At 41.0% G+C, this 21920-nt stretch overlaps 5 protein-coding genes across 7 annotated transcripts in view; 3 read left to right on the forward strand and 2 right to left on the reverse strand.

Annotated features, from left to right (window-relative positions):
• LOC132265922 (LIM/homeobox protein Lhx9-like) overlaps nucleotides 1–8004 on the forward strand; it is a 28539-nt gene extending 20535 nt beyond the window's left edge. For both annotated transcript variants that reach the window (XM_059766719.1, XM_059766720.1), the window contains 4 exons: nucleotides 5787–6120; nucleotides 6179–6304; nucleotides 6372–6513; nucleotides 7735–8004. In XM_059766719.1, the coding sequence (XP_059622702.1) occupies nucleotides 5787–6120; nucleotides 6179–6304; nucleotides 6372–6513; nucleotides 7735–7995 (863 nt within the window). In that variant the 3' untranslated portion in view covers nucleotides 7996–8004. The remainder of the gene's footprint in view (nucleotides 1–5786; nucleotides 6121–6178; nucleotides 6305–6371; nucleotides 6514–7734) is intronic.
• A 1923-nt stretch (nucleotides 8005–9927) lies between these two features.
• On the reverse strand, nucleotides 9928–10787 carry LOC132265924 (deoxycytidylate deaminase). Its single transcript, XM_059766722.1, has 2 exons — nucleotides 10663–10787; nucleotides 9928–10548 (listed from the first exon to the last, which is right to left on the reverse strand). Exon 2 carries the CDS (start codon nucleotides 10541–10543, stop codon nucleotides 9935–9937), a length of 609 nt encoding a protein of 202 aa, XP_059622705.1. The 5' UTR covers nucleotides 10544–10548; nucleotides 10663–10787; the 3' UTR covers nucleotides 9928–9934.
• A 310-nt stretch (nucleotides 10788–11097) lies between these two features.
• LOC132265919 (UDP-glucosyltransferase 2-like) lies at nucleotides 11098–12877 on the forward strand. The gene is made up of 2 exons (XM_059766714.1): nucleotides 11098–11578; nucleotides 11640–12877. Exons 1-2 carry the CDS (start codon nucleotides 11180–11182, stop codon nucleotides 12828–12830), a joined length of 1590 nt encoding a protein of 529 aa, XP_059622697.1. The 5' UTR covers nucleotides 11098–11179; the 3' UTR covers nucleotides 12831–12877.
• A 100-nt stretch (nucleotides 12878–12977) lies between these two features.
• Nucleotides 12978–16627, forward strand: LOC132265920 (ceramide synthase 6). The gene is made up of 4 exons (XM_059766716.1): nucleotides 12978–13314; nucleotides 14568–14910; nucleotides 14987–15324; nucleotides 15731–16627. The coding sequence occupies exons 1-4, from the start codon at nucleotides 13127–13129 to the stop codon at nucleotides 16032–16034; spliced, it is 1173 nt and encodes a 390-aa protein (XP_059622699.1). The 5' UTR covers nucleotides 12978–13126; the 3' UTR covers nucleotides 16035–16627.
• A 378-nt stretch (nucleotides 16628–17005) lies between these two features.
• Nucleotides 17006–21322, reverse strand: LOC132265921 (WSCD family member AGAP003962). Of its 2 annotated transcripts, none has more exons than XM_059766718.1 (6): nucleotides 20953–21322; nucleotides 19590–19754; nucleotides 19142–19525; nucleotides 18634–18805; nucleotides 18402–18571; nucleotides 17006–18337 (listed from the first exon to the last, which is right to left on the reverse strand). In XM_059766718.1, exons 2-6 carry the CDS (start codon nucleotides 19719–19721, stop codon nucleotides 18191–18193), a joined length of 1005 nt encoding a protein of 334 aa, XP_059622701.1. In that variant the 5' UTR covers nucleotides 19722–19754; nucleotides 20953–21322; the 3' UTR covers nucleotides 17006–18190. The 2 variants fall into 2 exon arrangements, with proteins under 2 accessions (XP_059622701.1, XP_059622700.1); XM_059766717.1 differs by having other exon boundaries at nucleotides 20915–21322.
• Between the last annotated feature and the right edge of the window lie 598 nt (nucleotides 21323–21920).

Genomic DNA, 21920 nt, shown 5'->3' on the forward strand with positions numbered 1-21920 from the left:
TGAATCGCTCCAAATTGCCAATTATTACAGTTTAGGGGGAGTTAATTTTTTATGGCCCAGAATTTCTTCGGCCCAAAAGTTATTTCATTGACTAATTGTGTGGGTGAGTCGCGAAGACCCTCGCAGAGCACCGCCAAGGGATGAGAATTGCTCCTTTCTCCGCTGTCTGACCTTTTTTTGGGCACTCCGAGATACCCCTCGACGGGAACGTGTAGAGCAGAGTCTAGACCGGATGTTTTAAATTGAGCACATATACTCTTCTATACAATGGTATCGATTTCAGAAAATACAAAAGGATGTGTATTAAGAGCAGAATAACTCCTAAATCATTCTCCTCATCCTTGAAAGAAATGTTGCGCAAGAGTGGCTAAAATCGAAAACATTCGATTTTGAGGCGACAACTATTTAATTGAATTTATCAAATTATTATTTCAAACACACAAAAAGCCTAACAGATTTGCTCATAAATTACCGAAAAATGCCTCAATAAATTGCATACTTTCAACCATTCATTAAGTTCAAATAATCCACGGGTTGCAATTGATTTCTTTTTTCTTCTACAGCAAAAAGCCATTTGCAAAGTGGAAAAAACTGTAATGAATAGTGGCATAAGCCAATTGTAATTGAATCTGCAAGTGAATAATGAAGAGTCCGAAGAGTCTCATAAGAGTCCTTCGTGAGTACATAAAATATTATGATGATTATGTTGGCAAGAAAGAAAAATGAGATTCTGCTCGCCTTTCATTAGCAAAGACAACTGAACTTATATCAAAAGCCAAAACACTGCTGCTATGTGCTCTCTGCTTAGGTAAACAGACGCGGTGGAAAGAGTCGCAAGAGCGGAAAAAAGGCGAATAATTACATTAGATTGGAGTGATTGAGTTCCAAGTGAATATTTTTCTCATTTGACCATCGAGTGTAAGTGATTGAATTCCACTTGGACACACTGGGTGGTGATATTATTGAATGGATTTGAGCCACTTATCCGACTTTCCCTGTGTGGTCTCAATGTGTCAGTGAAAGTGGGTGAAAAAGGGATGAAAGCGTCAACTTGTGACACCCTGGACTTGTCCTCTTCTCTCACCCACACACAGTGTGTGGAGATTGTACAAGAGAATCCCATTTTGAATGTTATGTGATATCCAGAGTTGAGACTCCCGAATTGACTTTCTCCAACTTTCCCGCGCGAAAGGCCTGAACTCTCCGCCATCCGCACCGGAGCTGTGATGGCTCCATTGTAAATCAACTTTGCACCCACACTCGCACACGGGAGAGAGAGAAAGTGTTAGGGGTGGAAGAGCGCCAGCCCAACAAGGGCTTCCATTAAAGCGCACAGAGAAAAGCTTTTTGCCATGGACACAGGAGAAGCTCATCTAATGCGACGGACGGGGACACTGATACCCCATCAAAGTGATAGCGTGAGGGAGTGAATTTCGATTCCCAAAGTGACCGATACATCAATTTCATCTCTTCACCCTTGACACTAAAGGGATACCTCACCAAGGGGGAGATAATGTAGTCAGCAGTGGTGTACAGTTCAGCGGAAGTATTAAGAAGAGGAAATGTTCATCAGGAAATTCATTTACTCACATAGAAACATTCAAAAAAAATCTTTTCTTAGATTCTGTCACGAATCTAAGGCAGATTTAGAGAATAATTCGCATTCTAGCACATCAATTCTTTGGCACATTTAGCATTTGCATTCTAAAAACATTGCTTTTCTGAGTTCTCAACCTTTGACACCACGAAACATTGCAGATTGTGTTAAGAAGTCGAGGGGATAACCTCAAAAAGTGTTATTTGGAAGAGATTTTGAACTTGGAAAATGTTTATTTGGAAAAATTTCTAGACGAATTTGTTCGCTAGAAAGCTTTCAAAATGGAGTTTTTAAATTTTCTATAGATTATGGCTAGAAAAGATGCCCAAAAAAGCAGTTTTAAGTAGATTTTTCCGCAGAAATATCGGAAGAAAACTTGAGAGATTTACTGTAATTTGAGAAATAGTAATATTTTAGGCATATTATTTTCCTTTTACGCCTCTCAATGTACATCGAAATGGCTTGCAGTTCCTATGATTCCATTGTTTGATTGTTCACAACAATATTCACGCTGAAGCTGTCCGGCGTAATTAACAAATCTTGTGGCATTAATCGATTTATCAAGGTAGTTTAATTAACAGAAATTGAGCTTATGATATTGGCTAATCTGTGAAATTGTGTTGAACTTCCATTATGCAATTGCACGAATTACATAACGCTTGCAGGAGAGAGTTGCCATGAGTATTAAATGTACTTACAGAATGTGTGAATTATGCACAGATGACTTATTTTCATAAACAATCATAATTACCTTCAATATCATTATATGCTTTGCCTGTTTGATAGACCTTCAGACGCTCGATTGTGGTCTGAGCTTCTCTAACTCCTGAAGTTGTGGAGAAGAAAACAAAGGAGAAGAGCAACAAAGAAGAGTGAAATTGATTTAATTGGATTGAATGTGATTAAAGGTAATTAATTAGTTCTCCTGGCAGTTCATTGATTGCAATTCAAATTAGCCAAGGGCTCTGAAGGTATCAAGGCAGCGGAAAAGCATAAAGGAAAAGAGGAAGTTTTTCAAAGTATTTCAGATAATTTATTTCATTTTCCTCTTCAATCACATTCTTTGACTAGAAAGGATCATTTGTTGCAGTGACAATAAGTATGCAAATGGCCTAAAAACCAAAGTGAAATGCATCAAGGAGATGTGTAAATGTGAAGGAGTCGAAAAGAAATGTATACAATTTCAAGTATCCATTTGTTGAGCAACAATTCACAATCTATTGTGAAATTTCATTAACTCGAACATGCACTTCAGATAGAAATTTAAGTGAATCGCCAACCACCAATTCAGATTTCCACCCACTCTTTCTCTCTCGCTTTATAGCGAAAATGTCTGTTTTTCCCCTCAAAACTGTGGCTGTGTAAATAACATAAGGATGCTGCAAAAAAGTTTTCAGAGTGTTGGCAATTAAGCCATGATTGAATTCACAAAAAAAAAATGAAATGAAATAGTTGAAATATTGAAGTTTCATGGCGGGAAGTAAATTAAAATACAATCATGCGAAGAAAGGAGAGAGAGAGAGAAAGTCGGAAAAGGGCAAAACATGCAGTCAGCTTTCAGTTGAGAGAATACAATTACGCCACTGTTAAATAGTGCTCTTAATTAAAAGCCGCTAATACACAAATTCTATGTGCACTCAACTTCTCTGCCATCGCCAACCAACGAAACCACCCCAGAGTTTCGCTTCATGTCAATTCCCACCGCAAATGTTACAACACTTTTAGGGAAATGCTGCACTCTGTTTTGATCACACATCTTCCGCACACGCAATGTGCTTTCAACCAACAAGGAGAGCTATTTGAGGATTTGTTGAAAACAAGACCTTGTATTAAATGTAAATGGAAGGAATTTATATAGTTTATCTGGTCATCGAGAACTTGACTTCTGTGAATTTTCTCCTGAAATTAATTAATTGCAGAGAAAGGAGCACAACTTGTTCCATTCACGGTGTCTCACTTATGCAGAAAGAGTTTGGTACAATATGCAATCGCTTAAAAAATCTCTCTTAAACTGTTTTAATCTAGCGAGAATATCAAGGAGTATTTTCCCTACACATGGCGGAATGTTAAATTTTAACATCTTTGTATGTTTACCTTTCTCAATTTCACTGAGAATCGATCCACACATCCACATTTATGCCTCACTCAAAATTGAAGCACGTGGACGCAGCCGCCCTTTGCGCGCCAAGTGGCAAAGACTTCTCCTCTGCAACTGTTGAGATGCATGAGAGGACAGAAGTGGTGGGTTGCAGTGTCCCGAAAGTGGATGGGAGCAGAAAGAGTGCACAAGTTGAAAAAGTTTGCCTTTATGAGTCATTAGCAGTGGCATTTTTGCCTTGAGTAAGTGGCTGGCGGTGCCGTAAATAATACTGCGAGAGAGTATAGTGAATTTTTAATTAATATCCGCAGGGGCCTAAGAAAACTATTTTAATTAATTAGACTGACTCGGTAGTTTTCCACCAGCCCAGTGTCGGAGGCGAAACTGCAATAATTCCCCTTCAGCGCCCCAAACTCTTGGGCGCCACCCAACAGTCCCTGGCTGTAGAGCATCATACACACCCAAAGTAGACAAACAAACAGAGAGAGCATTTCTCTGGCGAGGTAATGGAATTTGTGTGCAATAAACAACGAGATTACACCATTATTCATAATATAATATGTTGTTCATTGCATAATAATGCAATTTCTCTTCCTAAGCTAATATAATTGGAGCTTATTGGGTAGCATCATGTCTCCTGCGCCACCCTTCCTTTTCGCACTCCTTCTGTCGATAAGCCATAGAGTCAAAAATATATCAAAAGCAAGAAATGCCGGCAAATCCTCAACAACAGCAGACCATCTATCAAGTGTACCCTCCAATCCATTCCTCCATCCTGTTTACTATCCAATTTATTACAATTTAAATATTGTTTGCATATGCTGTAGCAGTGAGAGGCACAAATCAATTGACGAACGACAGCACCCGAATTGAATATAATTCACTACACACCATCCCTTCCTCTCCCCCAGGGTGTGTTCCTTCTCTGACTTAGAGTGGCGTAGAGACCAGTTAAAGCATAGACTCCTTGCATTTTCACCGATCTATGACCTCGATATATATGACTTGATCGTTCTAGCAGAGTAAAATTCAAGGGGGAAATCAGTCGCAAGTTGAGACCATTAACTTTATGATTATTTAATCATTTTTATGATTATTTGTGTTCATACAAAATTTTGATATTTTTTTTTGATTTTTTACTGAATATTTGATGAAAATTTGATTATTTTTTGAATATTTTGATTATTTTCTGAATATTTGATTACAAATCGATTATTTAATACAAAATTTTGATATTTTTAAATTATTTTCTGAATATTTGATGAAAATTTGATTTTTTTTTTAATATTTTTGATTCCATTTCTGAATATTTAATAAAAAATTGTTTATTTTATACAAATTCTGATTATTTTTAAATTATTTGTGATTTTAATTCAAATTTTGAATATTTTTCAATTTTACTTGAGAAAAAACTCATTTTTTTTTAAATTATTTAGTTCAGAATTTGATTTTTTTTCTTTGTTACTTTATTTTCGAAAATGATAATTTTTTGTTATATTTTATTTGCGAATTTGATTTTTTTTTGCAATTTTACTTTAGGAAATATTAATTTTTTTGGTTATTATTTATTCAATATTTGATTATTTTGCAATATTTTTTTGGAAAACATTCTTTTTCTGATTATTTTATTCAAAATTTGTGTTTTTTTTCTTCTTCAACTTTACTTTGGAAAATAATTCGTTTTGGATAAATTTTTTTTGAATTTGATTATTTTTCAATTTTATTTGAGAAAATATTAATTTTTTGAATTTTTCAGTCAAATAATCGATTATTTGATTTGAGAACATTAAGTTTCCTCTAAAATCACCCCTTGTGATTTGCCCCTTGGTAAAATTGGTCACTTTTACGCAATTAAGGGTTTTTTTCTGTCTCTTTTAAGGTTTTAAAGCCTATCTTAGTAAACTAATTCATGCTCGTCATCACTAATTATATCGTGACCTTTCAATTTGAACTATTTAAGTTCCATAATTAAGTGAAAATACGACTTTACGCGTCTGTAGCGTTACGAAGGGGGAGATATTTGAGACAGTATTGTGTTCATGCGTTGACAGCCTCCCTAATCGCAATTTCTGTTTCCCTTAATTCTCACAGACTCATGCCGCGAGGCATCAGGCAATGTAGCCCGATCCCCAGCTCCGCACTTGCTGCTCCATCACTCCACCTCCAACACGGTGACCTCCGTGGCGAACAACAACCACAAAGGCACGACATCCGCCGCACCAGCGAATGCGCTGGGCGTGACCAGTCAGCGGGAGTGCGCCGGATGCAACAAGGTGATCACGGAGCGCTTCCTCCTGCGCGCCCTGGACCTCTTCTGGCACGAGGACTGCCTCAAGTGCGGCTGCTGCGACTGCAGACTGGGCGAAGTGGGCTCCACGCTCTACACCAAGGCCAACTTGATCCTCTGCAAGAGGGACTATCTCAGGTGATCCTCACGACCCCCCCCTAATAATCCCGCTGGACTAATGCTCTCCGGCCCACAGACTCTTCGGGACAACAGGATACTGCGCGGCGTGCAACAAAGTCATTCCCGCCTTCGAGATGGTGATGCGAGCCAAAAGTAATGTGTATCATTTGGAATGCTTCGCGTGTCAGCAGTGCAATCACAGGTAAAAAAAAAACACCCTCTCGGCCGCCATTCCACCTCTCCATTCACAGGAGTCTCGTGATTTGCAGATTTTGCGTTGGTGACAGATTCTATCTTTGTGATAATAAAATTCTCTGCGAATATGACTACGAGGAGAGGCTCGTATTCGCCAACATGGCCTACAATCCGTCGAGTTTGGCGCACATTCGAAGGCAAGTTTGTAATTTACAGGTATGTAAAATCACACTCCATCTCCTGTGACCTCAATCCCATCTGCAATTCCCTCGCAACTCTCTCTTTTCCCACCAATCCAATGATCACAACTTCTTCGATATCGAATGCACCCGCCAGGAGAGTCCCAACTTCTCGCTATCGCTCTGCTATCGCGCCCATCAGTGGGGAGAGATTAATCGCGTCTAGCGACATCCACACCCTTGATTGGATGCAACTAAATACGGATACCATTGGCATTAGCGCAACTTTGTGTGGACAAAAGCTGCTCGCGAGAGCTCCTTTTTCACGCTCTTTCCCCGCATGAGTCGCGCAAGCGACGTTGAATATAAACGCGTTATTACGCTATTGTGGCGTAAATCGTGATTGGTTATGCTAATACAGCAACCGCTGCAATGTAATCTAGACTTTTAATCACATCAATACACTCTCCATCAGCTCCAATATTGAGCTCTTACTCTCTCTCTCTAGAGATTGACTCAACATGCGAGAGCTGCACATTTGGCATTTAATTTTAAGTTAATTAGCTCAATAATAATAATGTTGACCTGGGAATTCCACGAATTTTGACGCTCTTTCATTTATTGTGCAGTTCAAATAATTGAGACAATCCAATAAAAAATTCTTTGGTCAGAACAATGCATTAGAGACAAAAGGGGGTTTAATATTGCACGTATATATGAGCAATTCAAGCGCGCACACAAAAAGGACGAAATATTGCATTAATTTGTGCAGTCCGTTTTAAGTAAATAATTTTTTTGATATATTTTTTATTATTACGAAAAATTAATGAGGTATTTTGTATTATGACAAAAGTGAATACAGTGCAATTTCTCTATTGTTTGAGGAACACAATTTTAGAGAAACACAGGACTGATGGACTAATTAGTCCTTATATTGTTTATTTCAACTATTTTTCCTCTAAAATTGCATGCATTTCGTATGGTAAAGTGTCTGGAAGTGTCGACAAGTTCAAAGCAATAAGAAACAAGTGGGAAAAGGCGCTAAGACATCAGAGATATTCGATAAGTGGCATCTCAAAATCTCCATTCAGTGCATTTTCCACTTCCTTATCAATCCCAAGGATCAATCACACGCCATGCAAATACAAATTGGTAGAGAAGCGCTCTCAGAGCGCGAGAATCCCACTTCATCCATTGTTGCATTCCTTCGCGTCTCAGGTGATTGTCACTAATGACGGTCTTCCTCCCACTCTTGCAGCCAGCCGGAGACAGTATAGGCAACTGCGGCGCTCACGCGGGACGCCTCGTGACACCCCCAATGGCCACCGTGGAGCCGGGCGTGGCGTCGATGGCGGGCAGTTCGGGCGCAGTGGCGCGCGGACCGTGCTTCGGCGAGAAGCCACAACTGCCGCCGGCCGCCGCGGCCACCAGCAACATGGGCCCGCCGCGCGATGACGGCTCCAGCGGCTACGGCAGCCCAGATTCCGAGACATTCGAGTCGCCCCAGACGTCGCAATGACGGCGCTTATGAATCTAAAGCGCAGAGTCGCGAACTTCGTGCAGTGTTTTGTGTGTAAATGGGACCAAAAATATGGTCTCTCTGTCCTCCGTGTCCTCACAGATTCAAGGTGTGCTCAATGGAAAATTGGTGGAATAATAGGAAAAATATGTTTATCAAATATCAAACACACTGTTTAAGCCGAAGGGATTTCTTGCAAGGGAGCGATTTTATTTACGAAACAGGAAATCATGGAATTCCTCTTGGTTTTTCGTAAATCGAAAACCATTTCTTCAGTACCCAATGACGGACGCACCTGTGAAATCCCTTTGGCCAGCGATTGAAACAGACAGAATATAAGTGTTATCAATGTTTCCCAGTGTCTGCGAATTTCTCTTCATTCACTCACATTGCAGTATTAAAGTTTTCCGTTGTTTCCTGTTGGAAAATTAAATCAGAAGCAAACACAGAACGCTAAAGAACTCAAAGTTGAGATAGAAAAAGCTAATTTCTATGCATTTTTTCCACTGAGATTTTAACTATTCAGTGGAAGATCTTGCGATCGCAGCGGCGACTAATCAAAGTACTGACGCGGCACTTAAACGACACCCAAGTGTATTGAATAATTTTATTTGAAGCCACACAGAATGTGGAATTTCCTGTTTTGTTGCTAAAATCTAGGCAGATGAGATGATAAGATGAATCATTTTGAAAATGACTAAGGAAATTGCTCGGAATTTCTCCATCGTCCGCTGCGATGGCTTAATCTCTCTCTCTCGTTTCAATTCTTCGTCTTAGCATTTTTGATTCGAGAATTACTTAAAATGTTGCTCAAACATCTTAAGACTTTTAAGCTAAAAAATAAACTGCTTTCTTAGCTTCATCGGTTTGCTCGGCATCTCACAATCATTGAATTCCCCTTTTTTTGACTTAAATGGATTTACAACTGAAGAGACGACGCTTGGAAATTGAGATGCAATTTAATCGCGAGATAGACTCACAGCAGCTGAAACAACGAATAAAATGGGTGTCTCTTCTCGCCAACTTGTCACACACACGTTCCTAAATTGATAAGATATGCGTAGTTATATACTTTCCATCCTTTTTCAGTCCTCGTTGACTGTGTTTCCCTTGTCTTCTCAGTTTGGCATAAAGACTGCAAGTGTGAATGGATAAAGTAAAACTCTTATTCGATAATGAAATTGTATACGAATGATTATGTCGTTGATGAGAAAAGAAATTTCCCATATGTTTCCCCTTTCCCACATTATTTCCCATTTGCGGCAATTTAAACTATTTGATATTCACGTTCGATATGAGAAGATGGTGAAATTTTAAAATCTGTGATTGTAATAAAAAAAAAGAAAGAAAGAAATGAGATAAAAAATGAAGTATTGGAGAAAAAGACACTGTTAATCTTCCCAATGGAATTCGTAATGTAAATATATATATATATATACCTTGAATTATATCCAAATAATTGAATAACTCCAATTAAATGGAATTTCTGTTCCTTCACAAAAACCTTCAGAGGGAAGGACTTTTTCTAAGAAGGTCAACTGTCTTGAAAAGTACGATAAAACTCAATAATAATAATAGGACTCACTTTCCAGTGTGACATTGTGCACTTTAACTCAGTGTTTGTCTCCCTAAATTCCCCCCTGGAAAGTACTTTGCAAGAGAATTGACCGAATATTTGGCAGAGAAAAGCATGAAAAATATCTGTAGTAAATCTTTCCCACACTGATTCTCGCCACTTTCCAGCGGATTCAATGTTAAGTGTAAATAAATGTAATACGTGCTCAACTCCCAAATGATCTCTTCTTTTGGCAACCTCCTCAAGACTTCGGCAGATTCGTGTGTGTGGAAAGCATTTAGGTAAAATGTAAAAGAAAAAAAAATATTGCGATGGACTTAACATTTAAATGTAAATAACAAATTATACTGGATGAAAACTAGATCAGTCTGCGTCACTCTTCTTTGCCAGGATCGGTTCCCGGAGGTGCTCCTTGTGCGGTGTTATCGGCAGTTGGCTGTAGTCCTTGCGGTCAATCTCGCTGAAATCGATCACAATTTGCTTGTTTTCCGGCTCAAACTTGCGGAACTTCACTCCGGCCGCCCTGAGCATGTCCTTGGAGGCTTGATTTGTGGCCCTGTGCCGGTGTCTGTCGCTCACGAACACCACCTCTCGGATGCCGGACTGGATGATGACTTTGGCGCACTCGTTGCAGGGAAACAGCGCCACATACATCGTGCTTCCGCGGATGCTGGCACTGTTCTTGTTCAGGATGGCATTCAACTCGGCATGGCACACGTACATGAACTTGTTCTCCCTGGGATCCTGTGAGTCCTTCGACCAGGGGAAGTCATCGTCAGAGCAGCCGTTGGGGAAGCCGTTGTAGCCGATGCCCACGATCCTCTTCTCCGTGTCCACAATGCACGCGCCGACTTGGCAAGTGGGATCCTTGCTCCTCTTGGCCGCCAGGAAGGCGATCCCCATGAAATACTCCTCCCATTTGATGTAGTCAGTCCTCTTGGTCGACACTGTGCGCTTCGTGGGAGTTGTCATGATTGCTGCAGTGAAATAAAACATCTTGTAGAACACAATGTTAAATACAAAGGTAAACATAACCACAAAAAGGCGAAACGTACTGAAAAAATCACTTTACTAAGTATTTTGGTACTTACCTATTATTAGGATATTATCTCTAAATACACAGAAAGCACTTAAAATACTACTTTTTCTAAAAGACGCCGATAAGTAAGGATATAAACTGGCTTTTACCGCCTTTTTCAAGAATTGCACTTTTTCGCACGATGATTTGTTGACAAAAACTTTAGTACATGCGTTTTTAGAACACATTTCAAATTCCTTACATTGCATTTCTTAAAATTTGTAATTTTCTTATAAAATCATATTTACACACATAAAGCGTACTTTGCACTTAATTTAGAGTGATTTAGGGCTTCATTCCTTTATTTTTTGGCGCATTAACAGCAAGATTATAGTCACGATGTCATATTACGTATCACATAGTCATAATCCATTCAATTTCATGTTGAATAGGTTGAATGGATGAGAAATTAATACATTTTTCTACAAAATCGTGCGCACGTGCCTTAAAGCTGAATGTCGCAATAAAAGTCTATTGTGAAGTCGATATTCGGCAGTTTTACTGAAGCTTTCTAGGCAACAAGGTTTTACATGAAGTGTTTTGCAATCATTCTGCTTTATATTCTGTATTTGGCACACGGTGCCAATATACTGGTGCTAGACACTGAACATTCTCGTAGTAATCACATTTGGATCAGGACTATAACAGCAGCTTTGGCTGAGAAAGGACACAATGTGACATCATTATCGACATATATCGAGGAAGAAACACCGAAAAATTTCCACTATCTGCATCTGGATAAAGTTTACGATGTTTTTTATAATCCAGAAGATGAAGATTTTGTGCTGAAACCGGATTTTTTCCTCTGCGGAGAGATTAATTCGTATCTTCAAATAATTTTGTCCTTCCTTCCAATAGAGTTTGTGCTGAAAGGTTGCCTGAAATCAAAAGGATTCCGTCAACTTCTTGCCTACCCAAATGATTTTAAGGTACATAGCATGCGTATTTATCAATGGAGTATTTTTAAAACACTTTTTAATTCACTTACAGTTCGATTTGGTGTTGCATGACTATAGTGCCTTAGGAGTCATGTTGCCATTTGTGAAGAAATTCAGTGATCCTCCAGTGATAGCATTAATATCAACCTTCTCAGTGGAAGTCACAGCGCCAGTCTTTGGAGGAACAATTCACTCTTCCTATGTGCCGCGTATATTGAATGATATTGATGATTTAACAACATTCTATGGACGGTTTAACAGCTTCGTAAAGGCTCATCTGGATTATTTCTGGAGAAAATATTTCAGCGAGCCAAGGCTCAATAATATGTTGAAGAAGAAATTTAATTGGGACGTAAACGTTCGAGAATTGAGTAAACTCTCAAAAATTGCACTGGTTAACAAATATCCAGGATTAGATATTATTGAAGAAGCTCTCCCAAATGTAATCTCAGTAGGAGGACTACAGATTCAGAGGAATAAGAACCTTACAAAGGATTTTCAAGAAATCATGGACAATGCCAAGAACGGAGTGATCCTCTTCTCTTTGGGAACTAATGTAAAGAGCGCGACACTTGGTGTTGACAGACAAATAGAGATTCTGGAGGCTTTCAGACAGCTTCCTGAATATACATTCATCTGGAAATTTGAAGCCGATTCCTTACCAGTAGATGTTTCTCCAAATGTTATCGTGAAAAAGTGGGTTCCGCAATGTGATCTTCTGGCTCATCCTAATTTGAAACTCTTCATCAGTCACTGTGGCCTTCTTAGCACACAAGAAGCTGTCTGGTACGGTGTGCCTATACTTGGACTCCCAATTTTCTTTGATCAATTCATAAATTCAGAGGTGAGCGTAAAAACTGGATTTGCTGAAAGGGGAGATATAAGAAATATTGAGAGAAAATCTTTCAAGAAATTGATTGAAAAGATGATGAGTAATTCGAAGTATAGAGAGAATGCAAAGATTCTGTCAGAAATCTTTAGGGATCAGATGGAAACGCCTCTAGAAAGGGCAATTTGGTGGATTGAATACGTTCTAAGACATCCTAATATGACTCACATGGAAACACCGTCCAGGAATCTCAATCTGGCTCAAAGAGAATCCTGGGATGTCTTAGCACTTCTCTATACACTCATTCTTGTTTCTGCATTGATGTCTGTAAAGTTGTGCTGTTTTATTTGTCAACGTTGCACTAGGAAAATACGGAAAACATATATTGGAAAACATTGGAACCTAAGGATTTAAGGAAATGAGTTTTTTTTTGTAATGAATATCCGAATTAAAGGAATTAAAAATGATAATGCGACTTTAGGTCTGAAACAGCAATGTTTGCCGCTTTTCGTACTTACGCGTGTGTTGCTGGGCTTGCCAGCCGGGCGTCAGCTTTTAGTACACACTTTCCGGAGTCCGTGCGCTTTCCGGAGACGTCAGGCTGGTCGCCCTGCGTGAAGAAAAGTGTGAATCATGGAGTAAATCGAGGCGAAAACGCATTTGTTTAGTGAATCGTGTGTTGTATATTGCAGTAGAACAGTGCTGAGGGAATGATGAATCTTGTGCGGCGCGTGTGCGACGGCTTCTGGTCACCGGACGTTTGGCTGCCGCCCAACACAACCTGGGCGGACATCGCGCCCGGGGCCCGGCCGGACGTCACCTATGCCGACTACAGGCACCTGATCTTCGGCCTGCCGCTGGCCCTCGTGATCCTGGCCATTCGCTACGTGCTGGAGAGGTGAGCGAGTGCCACATAACCTGCAAGCGGCCGGACTACGCCCTCTTCCGGACCCGCACACACACACTTTCGGAGTTGTGGCGCATCGCGTGCGCCGCCTCTGACCCCCCGAAAATCCGTCGCTAATTGCCCACTTTATTTACATGCAATTGATATATTGGGCGCAGAATGGCCAATTAATGGTTTCTCTGTCGCCATAGCAAATCAGAGTCGGCCAGCAATTGGAATCTGCCACTCGCGGAATGCCTAGTCAAGGTTTCACAATTGTGAATTCCTCACACCTTTTATCTCATTCATCGAATCTCTCTCGCGCACTCCCGGCGCCGCCGCGCGCCCCGCGGCCGCGACCGCCGAGCGCTCGTTATCAGACATGAGTCGACAGACGCGCGGATCACCGCTACTCTGTCGTCTATCGCGCCCATTCGCTGCAATCTACTCCCAATTCAGTGGAAAAGATACCGGCGCTCATTTGAGTCAGAATTCCGATCATCTCCGCTCAGCAGGCTTCGGGCAGCGTTGCCACGGTTTCCGTGACCAGTCAAATCAGACGATCTTGTAGGAATCCAGCAAGCGCTGGAATTGCCGAAATAAAACCAGCTCAATAGGAAAACTGTAGGGGAAAGTGGGCTGCATTTGACATTTGAGGAGCTCAATTAGTTCCTCTATAATTCGCAAATCAATCAATGAAGACCCTTTTTGAAGCACTTGTCGACTGGCCAGCGTGGCCAGATGAGAAGATGTCAAACAAATACAAAATACAATCTCTCAGCCAAGAGAAACATTCAATCAGGCCGAGAAAAGTCATTTCGATTCAAGTAAATTCATGTCTAGTGCTTTTGTTAATATCAATTTTTAATTTGCAGAATTTAATATTGACTTCAAAGTTGCCCCACTTTTCTCTACACTCACTCGAAACACCTCAATGAGTGATTATGGTTGAAATTTCAAGTTTTTTTTTTTACTTCTTAGTTTTTGTCTCTAATCTCGTGATAGAATGAGCAAAAAAAAGAAGCAATTAGTCAATAAAACATGCAAATAAAAGCGTTTCAACCGCATTATTCACATGCGAAGCTTTGAACTTGAAGAAGAGATTCTCAATGTGTTTCAAAAAATCATGGGGTCTTGAGGAGTAGCAGCGAAAGTGACCGCGGTGCTTGACTTCGGGTCGCCCTGCTTCCGTCTGTCCGCTGCTGGCAGACGGGAAGTGTTTGCATAATGCATCGAGCATTGAACAGTTGAATGTGTCTTCCCAGGTACTGGCTGGCGCCCGTGGGAAAGTCCCTGGGGATCAAGAGCTCGCGCCCGAAGCGCGCCACGCCGGTGCCGGAGCTGGAGGAGGCTTACGCGCAGTGCAGCCGACTGAGGCACAAGGCGGTGGTGACGCTGGCGAAGAGGCTGGACATGACGGAGAGGCAGATTGAGCGCTGGTGGCGCCACCGGCGGGCGCAGGACAAGCCATCGACGCTGGTGAAGTTCTGCGAGAACTCCTGGCGCTGCATCTACTACACCTACAGCTTCATCTATGGCATCGTGGTGCTGTGGCACAAGCCGTGGCTGTGGAACATCAATCACTGCTGGTACGGTTATCCGCATCAGGTAATGAGACACGACGGCGATCATGTGATAATTTGGGGGGAAAACAATTGATCGTATCTGTGTTTGTCTTTCGCAGTCGGTGGACAATGATATTTGGTGGTACTACATGATCTCCATGGCCTTCTACTGGTCGCTCACCATCTCGCAGTTCCGCGATGTGAAGCGAAAAGACTTCTGGCAGATGTTTGTGCATCACATGGTGACACTGCTGCTGCTCGGCCTCAGCTGGGTCTGCAATATGCATCGCGTGGGCTCACTCGTGCTGGCCGTGCACGATTGCGCGGACATCTTCTTGGAGGCGGCGAAGCTCACCAAGTATGCAAACTACCAAAAAGTCTGTGACACCATTTTTGCCATCTTCACTGTTGTCTGGATCGTCACGCGTCTCGGCTTCTTCCCGCGAATTCTCTACAAGTGCGTATTTTTCTCTTATCGCTTTTATCGCATTTCTCTCATTCCTCTAACTTTTTCTACTTCAAATTTTGGCACACAATAAAAATAACGAGGTTACATTTTTGTTGTTGTTTTATAAACCAATTAGAAAAATTTGTGAAATTCAAAGCAATTCAGTGAAATTACAATTTTTCTTTTTTTCATGAAATTTCACTACATTTGTCATATTTTACGTGCAAAATTGACTTTCAATTCCACTTATTTATGTAGATATTTTATTGATTTTTTTTTTTTTAAGATTTCTAATGCAAAATTATCCATTTTAACACGTAAAAAATTCATATATTTTGATTTCTTGTAAAGACAAAAATTGGAAGATTTATTAAACTTAAATTGGTTAAAATATCATAATTAATTAAATTCACAGCACATCCGTTGAGGCGCCGCGGATTCTGCCGATGTTTCCTGCTTACTACATCTTCAACAGTCTTCTGATTCTGCTGCTGATTCTGCACGTGGTGTGGACCTACTTGATCCTCCAGATCGCCTACAGGGCGGTGCAATCGGGCCAGATGGAGGGTGACATCAGGTCCAGCTCGAGTGACTTCTCCGAGAGCTCGGAAAACATGACGCCCGTGCAGAATGGCACGCCCATCATGAAGACGAAGACACCAAAGTCTCCCAATGCCGCCAAGAGTGCGGCACAACAGCATGAGAAGAAGACGGGCTAATCACACGTGCTTCATCAGCACGAATCACACCCACACACACACACACACACACACACACAAGTCACGCTAAAGTAGAATTTAGAGGTTTAAGGGGAGGGAGAGAAAGAGAAAGAGAGAGAGAGAGATGTTTGATAGTGCATGTGGATTATTTAAGCTGACAATCGCCTTTACTGTGCATTTGATTGAAAAAAAGATGGATTAGAAATTAGAGAAGAATGGAATTTAGGACAAGTGCGCGCCTCCAAAAGATGCATTATACTCTTTACATTAATTGTCCTTCTTTTTTGGCTAGAAAAAAACAAACATACAATACTTATACAATCATCTAGGATTTCTTTGTTGTCCATTCCATTTAAAAAAAAAAGTCTTTAAAAGCAAGATCTTTGACAGCCTTTGCAATTTTCACACTTTGCAAATTACAAACCAACAGAAAATATATCTGGAGACTTTGATGTATAAGTCGCTGGATTTCTTACTAAATTTATGTATTCCAATCGTATATATATATATTTAGAAACAAAGAATAATGTGCAGAGCAACTTAAATACTGTAAAAGGATGAGATCATTGTATAAATAAATCTACCTACCATAAGGACAAGTGTGTGGAACTCTTTTCTCTCGAGGATATCGAAATGCTGTGGGTGTTTTTTTTCTTTTATGGTCTTCACGTGTAAAATACACCGTTTATTCAACAAATAAGTAGATCAGATATTTCTTTTAAATAAATGGCCACAATATCAGTCGCCGTGGTTCTTATTTTCAGTGTCTCTAAATAAAATCCTAAAAATCTACCCTGTTTCTCTAAGTCTAAGGAGGAAAAGAAACTACTGCGCGCATCCCTTAAATGTTGCGTGGAAGAATTAAGTATGATTGAATAAATAAAATGTTTTAATGAAATATTTTGTGATTGATAAATTGGGTAGAATCTTGTGACATGGAAGCATTCTTTACTCTCTATTTCTTTATTAGCTTTTTAACATATTCACGACTTTTGCTGACAGCAATTTTTATTGGCTAATTAGCATCTTGCTTGATCCTAAAATTAGGGTTATTTGCAATTATACGACAATCAGGATGGGCACTGATGGTTTATCAAAGATAGTGGAGTTGGAAGAAAGGCTTGCATTGGAAGATACTGATTAATACGAAATTCACGAAAGACATTCAAAAAGCACAAGATTTCCACTTGTTTCAAGGAACATATTGACATAAACGCAAACTCTTTGAGTATTTGTGAATAAATTAGTTCTTTGATTTAATAATATTCTTCATTTTGATCAACATTAACACCGTATTTATTTGAGTTGAAATCTTGGTTTTTTTTTGAATGCAGTAGCGAAATAATACCAAATTGAGCATTCTCTAAATAGTTTTAAATATATAGTGTTTTAAAATCTAAATCGTTTTCACAGTGCTTCGTTGGCATAAAGTGAGTGTTTCTATCGAAGTGAAATTTTGTAGCCCTGAATGATTTAACGTTAAAGAAAAGCACCTTTTATATAGCCCATCACTGACTTTTAACATTCAAGTAAATACATTCGATTTACACCAAAGATTATACTCTGTATATTTAGCAATTTTTTATGTCCCGTATTAGATCCTTCCTGTGATTCTATTAGACTAAATGTGCGCCCTACGCTTATCATATATGAAATATATATATATATCAGAGTACAAATGTGCAATTTTTCCTTCAATACTTTTTTTTCCTTCTTCTTCGTCTGTACAAAGTTTCAAATTTCTCTCTCATGTGTAAAATCCTCCCAAATTCTCCTGACTATACAAATGTGAAATAATACAATTAAGTGCAAGAAGACATCGATGTCCTTCATATGGTGAAGATTCTTGTCATATATATGTGTGTTTATGTTTCTTTTAGGCCCTACAACTACACCTCCTTGTATCAACAATTATATATATTCTCAATCTTACGCTTTTTCGTCGCCTCTGCGATTTTACATAATACTCATAATACTAAATGAAACGCTCACCTCTGCGCGCCTAATTGTCCTTAACTAATGCAGAGGACTTTCATATATAATAATTCCACGATGTGGGTATTAAAATAATCACCATTCAGTTTACAAAATACCACGGATGATGATTTGATTTACAATTTCATGCTTGGAACAAAGATTTGGGCCCTTCAGATCTCTCATTGGCGTCCAAGAGCTGACAAGACATCCGTGCGCTTCTCCTCGAGATGAACTTTCATCTCCTCTGTGAATGGATCGAAGGACATCAGGCGCTTCTTCCTCTGGTAAATGCCCTCCTTTCGTGACATTGCGCATGAAAACATGTTCTGAAATTGACCAAAAAAACAGAAGTGAACCAAAGCCAGACAAAGAGTTCAGCGCAATCTCAACCTCGTCAATTGGCCAGTTGAGAAAGTGCAGAACACTGCGAAGAGTGCCACCGACGTCAGCCACCAAGTCATCGTACAGGACAACCTTGAGTGGTCCCGTGAAGTTCCTGCCCCAGCCCAGGTTCATCAGCTCCCACGCCGTCAGCTGCTTCCGCACGAATTGCTCCCAATCTGCAGAGAAGCGACAGGAGATTGAGCGCGCACAGCTCGCGTGGCGAGGAATTTGGACTTACATCTGCCTTTGGTGCGTTTGTAGCGATCTGGCGAGGCGAAGCCCACGTGGCCGCCACTCTGGCGATTGAACTCCGCCAGGATGGCCTTCTGCGGATCGCGCACCAGCAGAATCGCCCTATCGAAGTTCTGCCACACTTTAGGCCCATGTTCGTGGGTCTTCACAACGAGCACCTGATGAGAAAACGACACATTAATACGATTTATCACCGATTTGAAACAGAAGTGTTTTAGTGATGAAAGTCATTGAATTTTGAGGATATCTAGCCAAGAATCTCATTAATATTACCAGAGTAAAGAATACTAGACGTTTTGCAGTTAAATTGTGTGAAAATCTTTCATAAACTGGTGTCAGAAATGGGATTTTGAAGTAAAATTATGCTAATAAATAATTATTCTGAGTTTTCATGTACTGCAAACGTAAAAAAATTGGCATAAAAGTGATAAGAAATTACTTTGCACAAGATTCTGCCGTTCACACAATCAGAAGTGGGATTGTAAATCACTTACCGAGGAATTTCTTACACTTTCCGCTGGGAAGCCTGACTTCATCAGTCCGTAGTCTTTGTAAACACTGCCCGTGAGGATGCCCGTGGCCTGTTGCAGCAGATACCGCAGCCAGGTGTTTCCGCTGCCCGGAAAGGAGGCCAGAGCCACGACTTTTCCGTGCGGCGCAGCTTCATTCGACGAGCTGACCGGCGGCAGCGGCGGCGGCGGCGGTGGCTTAGTGGTGATGATCAGCGCCGGATGGCCGGGAAAGGTGTGCAGCATTCGCGGAGGTCGAACGGGAAGTGGCAGACGTCCATCCAGATATCGCAGCTCACGACACCATCGAATCGGCTGGCGACGTCCGAGGGTGCCCAGCTCCCTGCCATGTGGTGTGCTGAGCTGCCTCTGCAAGTGCACAATTGCGTGAGGGACATGGCTCTGGCCCAGGACATTTGCAGCTGCATCTCACCTCGAAACCGCGCGAAGTGAAGCGCTGAGGACTGTGATTCTGAATGCTGAGAATCGAGAGCAGGAGAATGCCAACCACGTAAGCCACAATTGTTCCAACTACACCAAATAGTCTCCAGCCTCTCAATGCCATTTCCAGGCATTTTCACATCTAGCCAGGCGATTCCTGGAACGGACACACACCGCGATTCTCAATCAAACTCACCACAAACTGAGGCTGAAGGTGCATAAAGCTCACTGCTGGGCGCAGAATGCAAAATCTCCGCAGGCAATTCAATTGTTTCCGAGTGTAATCGAGTTGGGAAAATTCTCTCGCCCCGCCAACGCCAAAAGGCTTGAGAACACGACCAAAGTCTCTGGATCACGCCAGAGAGAGAGAGAAAGAGTGTGTGGAAATGCGAGAATGTTTTGGAATAAAGTCAGATTTGCACATGACTTGGAAGCGGCGAAACGTTAATTATTTAACTCTTTTCTCGCTGTATAATTTTTCTTTTTGCTGCACTCTTACGAAATACTCTCATTTTGAGGGGGTTTTTCGTGAAAATTTGTTGCCATGTTAAAACAATCATCTTTTCACTTGGAATCTCGATAAAAATTCAACTCTATATTTTTTATTATTCGTCAAAACAGTCTAACTTTATTTCTACGGAGAAAAATGTTTCTTTTTGCTCTTTCACATCATTTTAGTAACACATTAAGCAATATCTGTTGCTGTCTTAGAATACAAACAAGAACACATTTTATTACCACATGAAGCTGATAAATCCTCCTTGTTAATTATCATGGTTTTTTTTTTGGTGTTCTTTGTAGTGCTTGGAAAAATTTCTCTTTGCTTAATTGTAGTTGAAATTATAGTTTATACGTTTCACCCTGTGGATTATGTGTAATTTTCCCTCCATTCCCTCATTGTTTTCCTTGGTAACAACGCCATGATTGCCCGAAAACTCCTCCAATTTCCATCATTTTCGAATAACACTTGAAAATTCTCTCTGTACGCATGCAAAAATGTGTTGTTTTTTTCTTTATTGTATCAATTTTGCTACATGAAATATTTTCTCACGGCCTTCAATCTCTTTCACTCGCAAAAAAACCATTGTAAAATTGTGTGTGTGTGTGCAATTTTCCTGATACCCATTAAGCATTTTGTTGCACAAATGGGTCAATAAATTCTTCTCTCTCTCTCTCATTTTATTGGCTCTGCACGCAATTTCAGCCCCTTTTCCACCCCCACCCACTCGAGCCACCCTCGAGGCGCGCGTTCTCGCGAAGATTGGACCATTTCCATAATCAATTAATCTGCCAGAGCGGAAATTATGTAATACTCACACTCTCTGGGGGCTTTTTTCAGGAAGATCAAGCCTCACCTCACGACTTTTCGCCTTAGAAACAGCAGCCATTGAACCATCACACAGCGATTTTAGAGAGTCTCAAAGAGCTTGGCGAATCACTGCCAAATATCACATTTTACACTCGATTTCACAACTGTCTCGGGGCGCTTTTGTCGCGTCACAGGGCAGGGATTCTGCCCTTGGCGGTCGTCCGAGGGGAATTCTGGCACATCGCCGGGAGGGTGCGGAAAAGTGCCACGCAGCGAGACTGGGAAAAGCTGTGTGGACTCTTGTGATCACTTTCGGCCCCGCAGGAAGATCACACGGACACAGTCTCGGGCTGAGCCCAGTTTTGGAAGAAGAGGCGAGGCAGAGGGCCTAGGCGTTTGCCTTGGGAGACGTCGGGACTTGTAGTGTGTGAAATGTCACGAAGGCGGACATCGATGCCACCCGGAGTGAGCATCGCGGCGGCGCACTGGCGTCCCTGCTATTTTTAAAGCTATCGCAATCTCTCATCATTTCCTCTCAATGGAATTTCCACATTAAAAGTCAAAAGGCACGCGCGCCCTAGAATCTTTTTCTCTCTCGCCACGTCACAGAAGCACACGCTGGAAGCGCTACAAGTTAGCCCAACCGCCAATTTGCAGAGGTGTGCACACAGTTCAGCAGGGAATTGCAGGGATTTGCAGGCACATCAGAGGTCCTTGACCGCACATCTCCGCATGACAGGGTAATTAAATCTCTCTCTGTGGGAAGGAAAGTTTAGTTGGAATCGTGTTCATGATGGGAAATTACAGGCTTTCACCCCCACGTCAGAGGGGGGGAGGAAAGGTGGAGGAAATGTCGGATTGCACTCTGAACGCCTCACACTTTGAGTTTATTGAGGCGCAAGACATTGTTTACAATTCGCATTATTTATATAAATATGCGGATTTGTTTATTTTTCTACTTTCTCAGGCATGGCTTGAAAGTAACGCATCAGGCAAAGAGTCACTTCACTTGTG

The sequence above is a fragment of the Phlebotomus argentipes genome, unplaced genomic scaffold, assembly GCF_947086385.1.
Source record: "Phlebotomus argentipes unplaced genomic scaffold, Phlebotomus argentipes genome assembly contig_5, whole genome shotgun sequence".
Lineage (NCBI taxonomy): Eukaryota > Metazoa > Arthropoda > Insecta > Diptera > Psychodidae > Phlebotomus > Phlebotomus argentipes.

What these genes read in the sequence shown, in the direction of transcription:
- LOC132265924 (XM_059766722.1), bottom strand. Translation starts at nt 10,543, where the DNA reads ATGACAACTCCCACGAAGCGCACAGTGTCGACCAAGAGGACTGACTAC.
- LOC132265919 (XM_059766714.1), top strand. Translation starts at nt 11,180, where the DNA reads ATGAAGTGTTTTGCAATCATTCTGCTTTATATTCTGTATTTGGCACAC. An exon ending in CCTACCCAAATGATTTTAAG is followed by an intron (nt 11,579 to 11,639) that starts GTACATAGCATG and finishes ATTCACTTACAG; the next exon opens with TTCGATTTGGTGTTGCATGA.
- LOC132265920 (XM_059766716.1), top strand. Translation starts at nt 13,127, where the DNA reads ATGATGAATCTTGTGCGGCGCGTGTGCGACGGCTTCTGGTCACCGGAC. An exon ending in GGTACGGTTATCCGCATCAG is followed by an intron (nt 14,911 to 14,986) that starts GTAATGAGACAC and finishes TGTCTTTCGCAG; the next exon opens with TCGGTGGACAATGATATTTG. An exon ending in TTCCCGCGAATTCTCTACAA is followed by an intron (nt 15,325 to 15,730) that starts GTGCGTATTTTT and finishes TTAAATTCACAG; the next exon opens with CACATCCGTTGAGGCGCCGC.
- LOC132265921 (XM_059766718.1), bottom strand. Translation starts at nt 19,721, where the DNA reads ATGGCATTGAGAGGCTGGAGACTATTTGGTGTAGTTGGAACAATTGTG. An exon ending in AAAGTGTAAGAAATTCCTCG is followed by an intron (nt 18,806 to 19,141) that starts GTAAGTGATTTA and finishes TTTTCTCATCAG; the next exon opens with GTGCTCGTTGTGAAGACCCA. An exon ending in TCAACTGGCCAATTGACGAG is followed by an intron (nt 18,338 to 18,401) that starts GTTGAGATTGCG and finishes GGTCAATTTCAG; the next exon opens with AACATGTTTTCATGCGCAAT.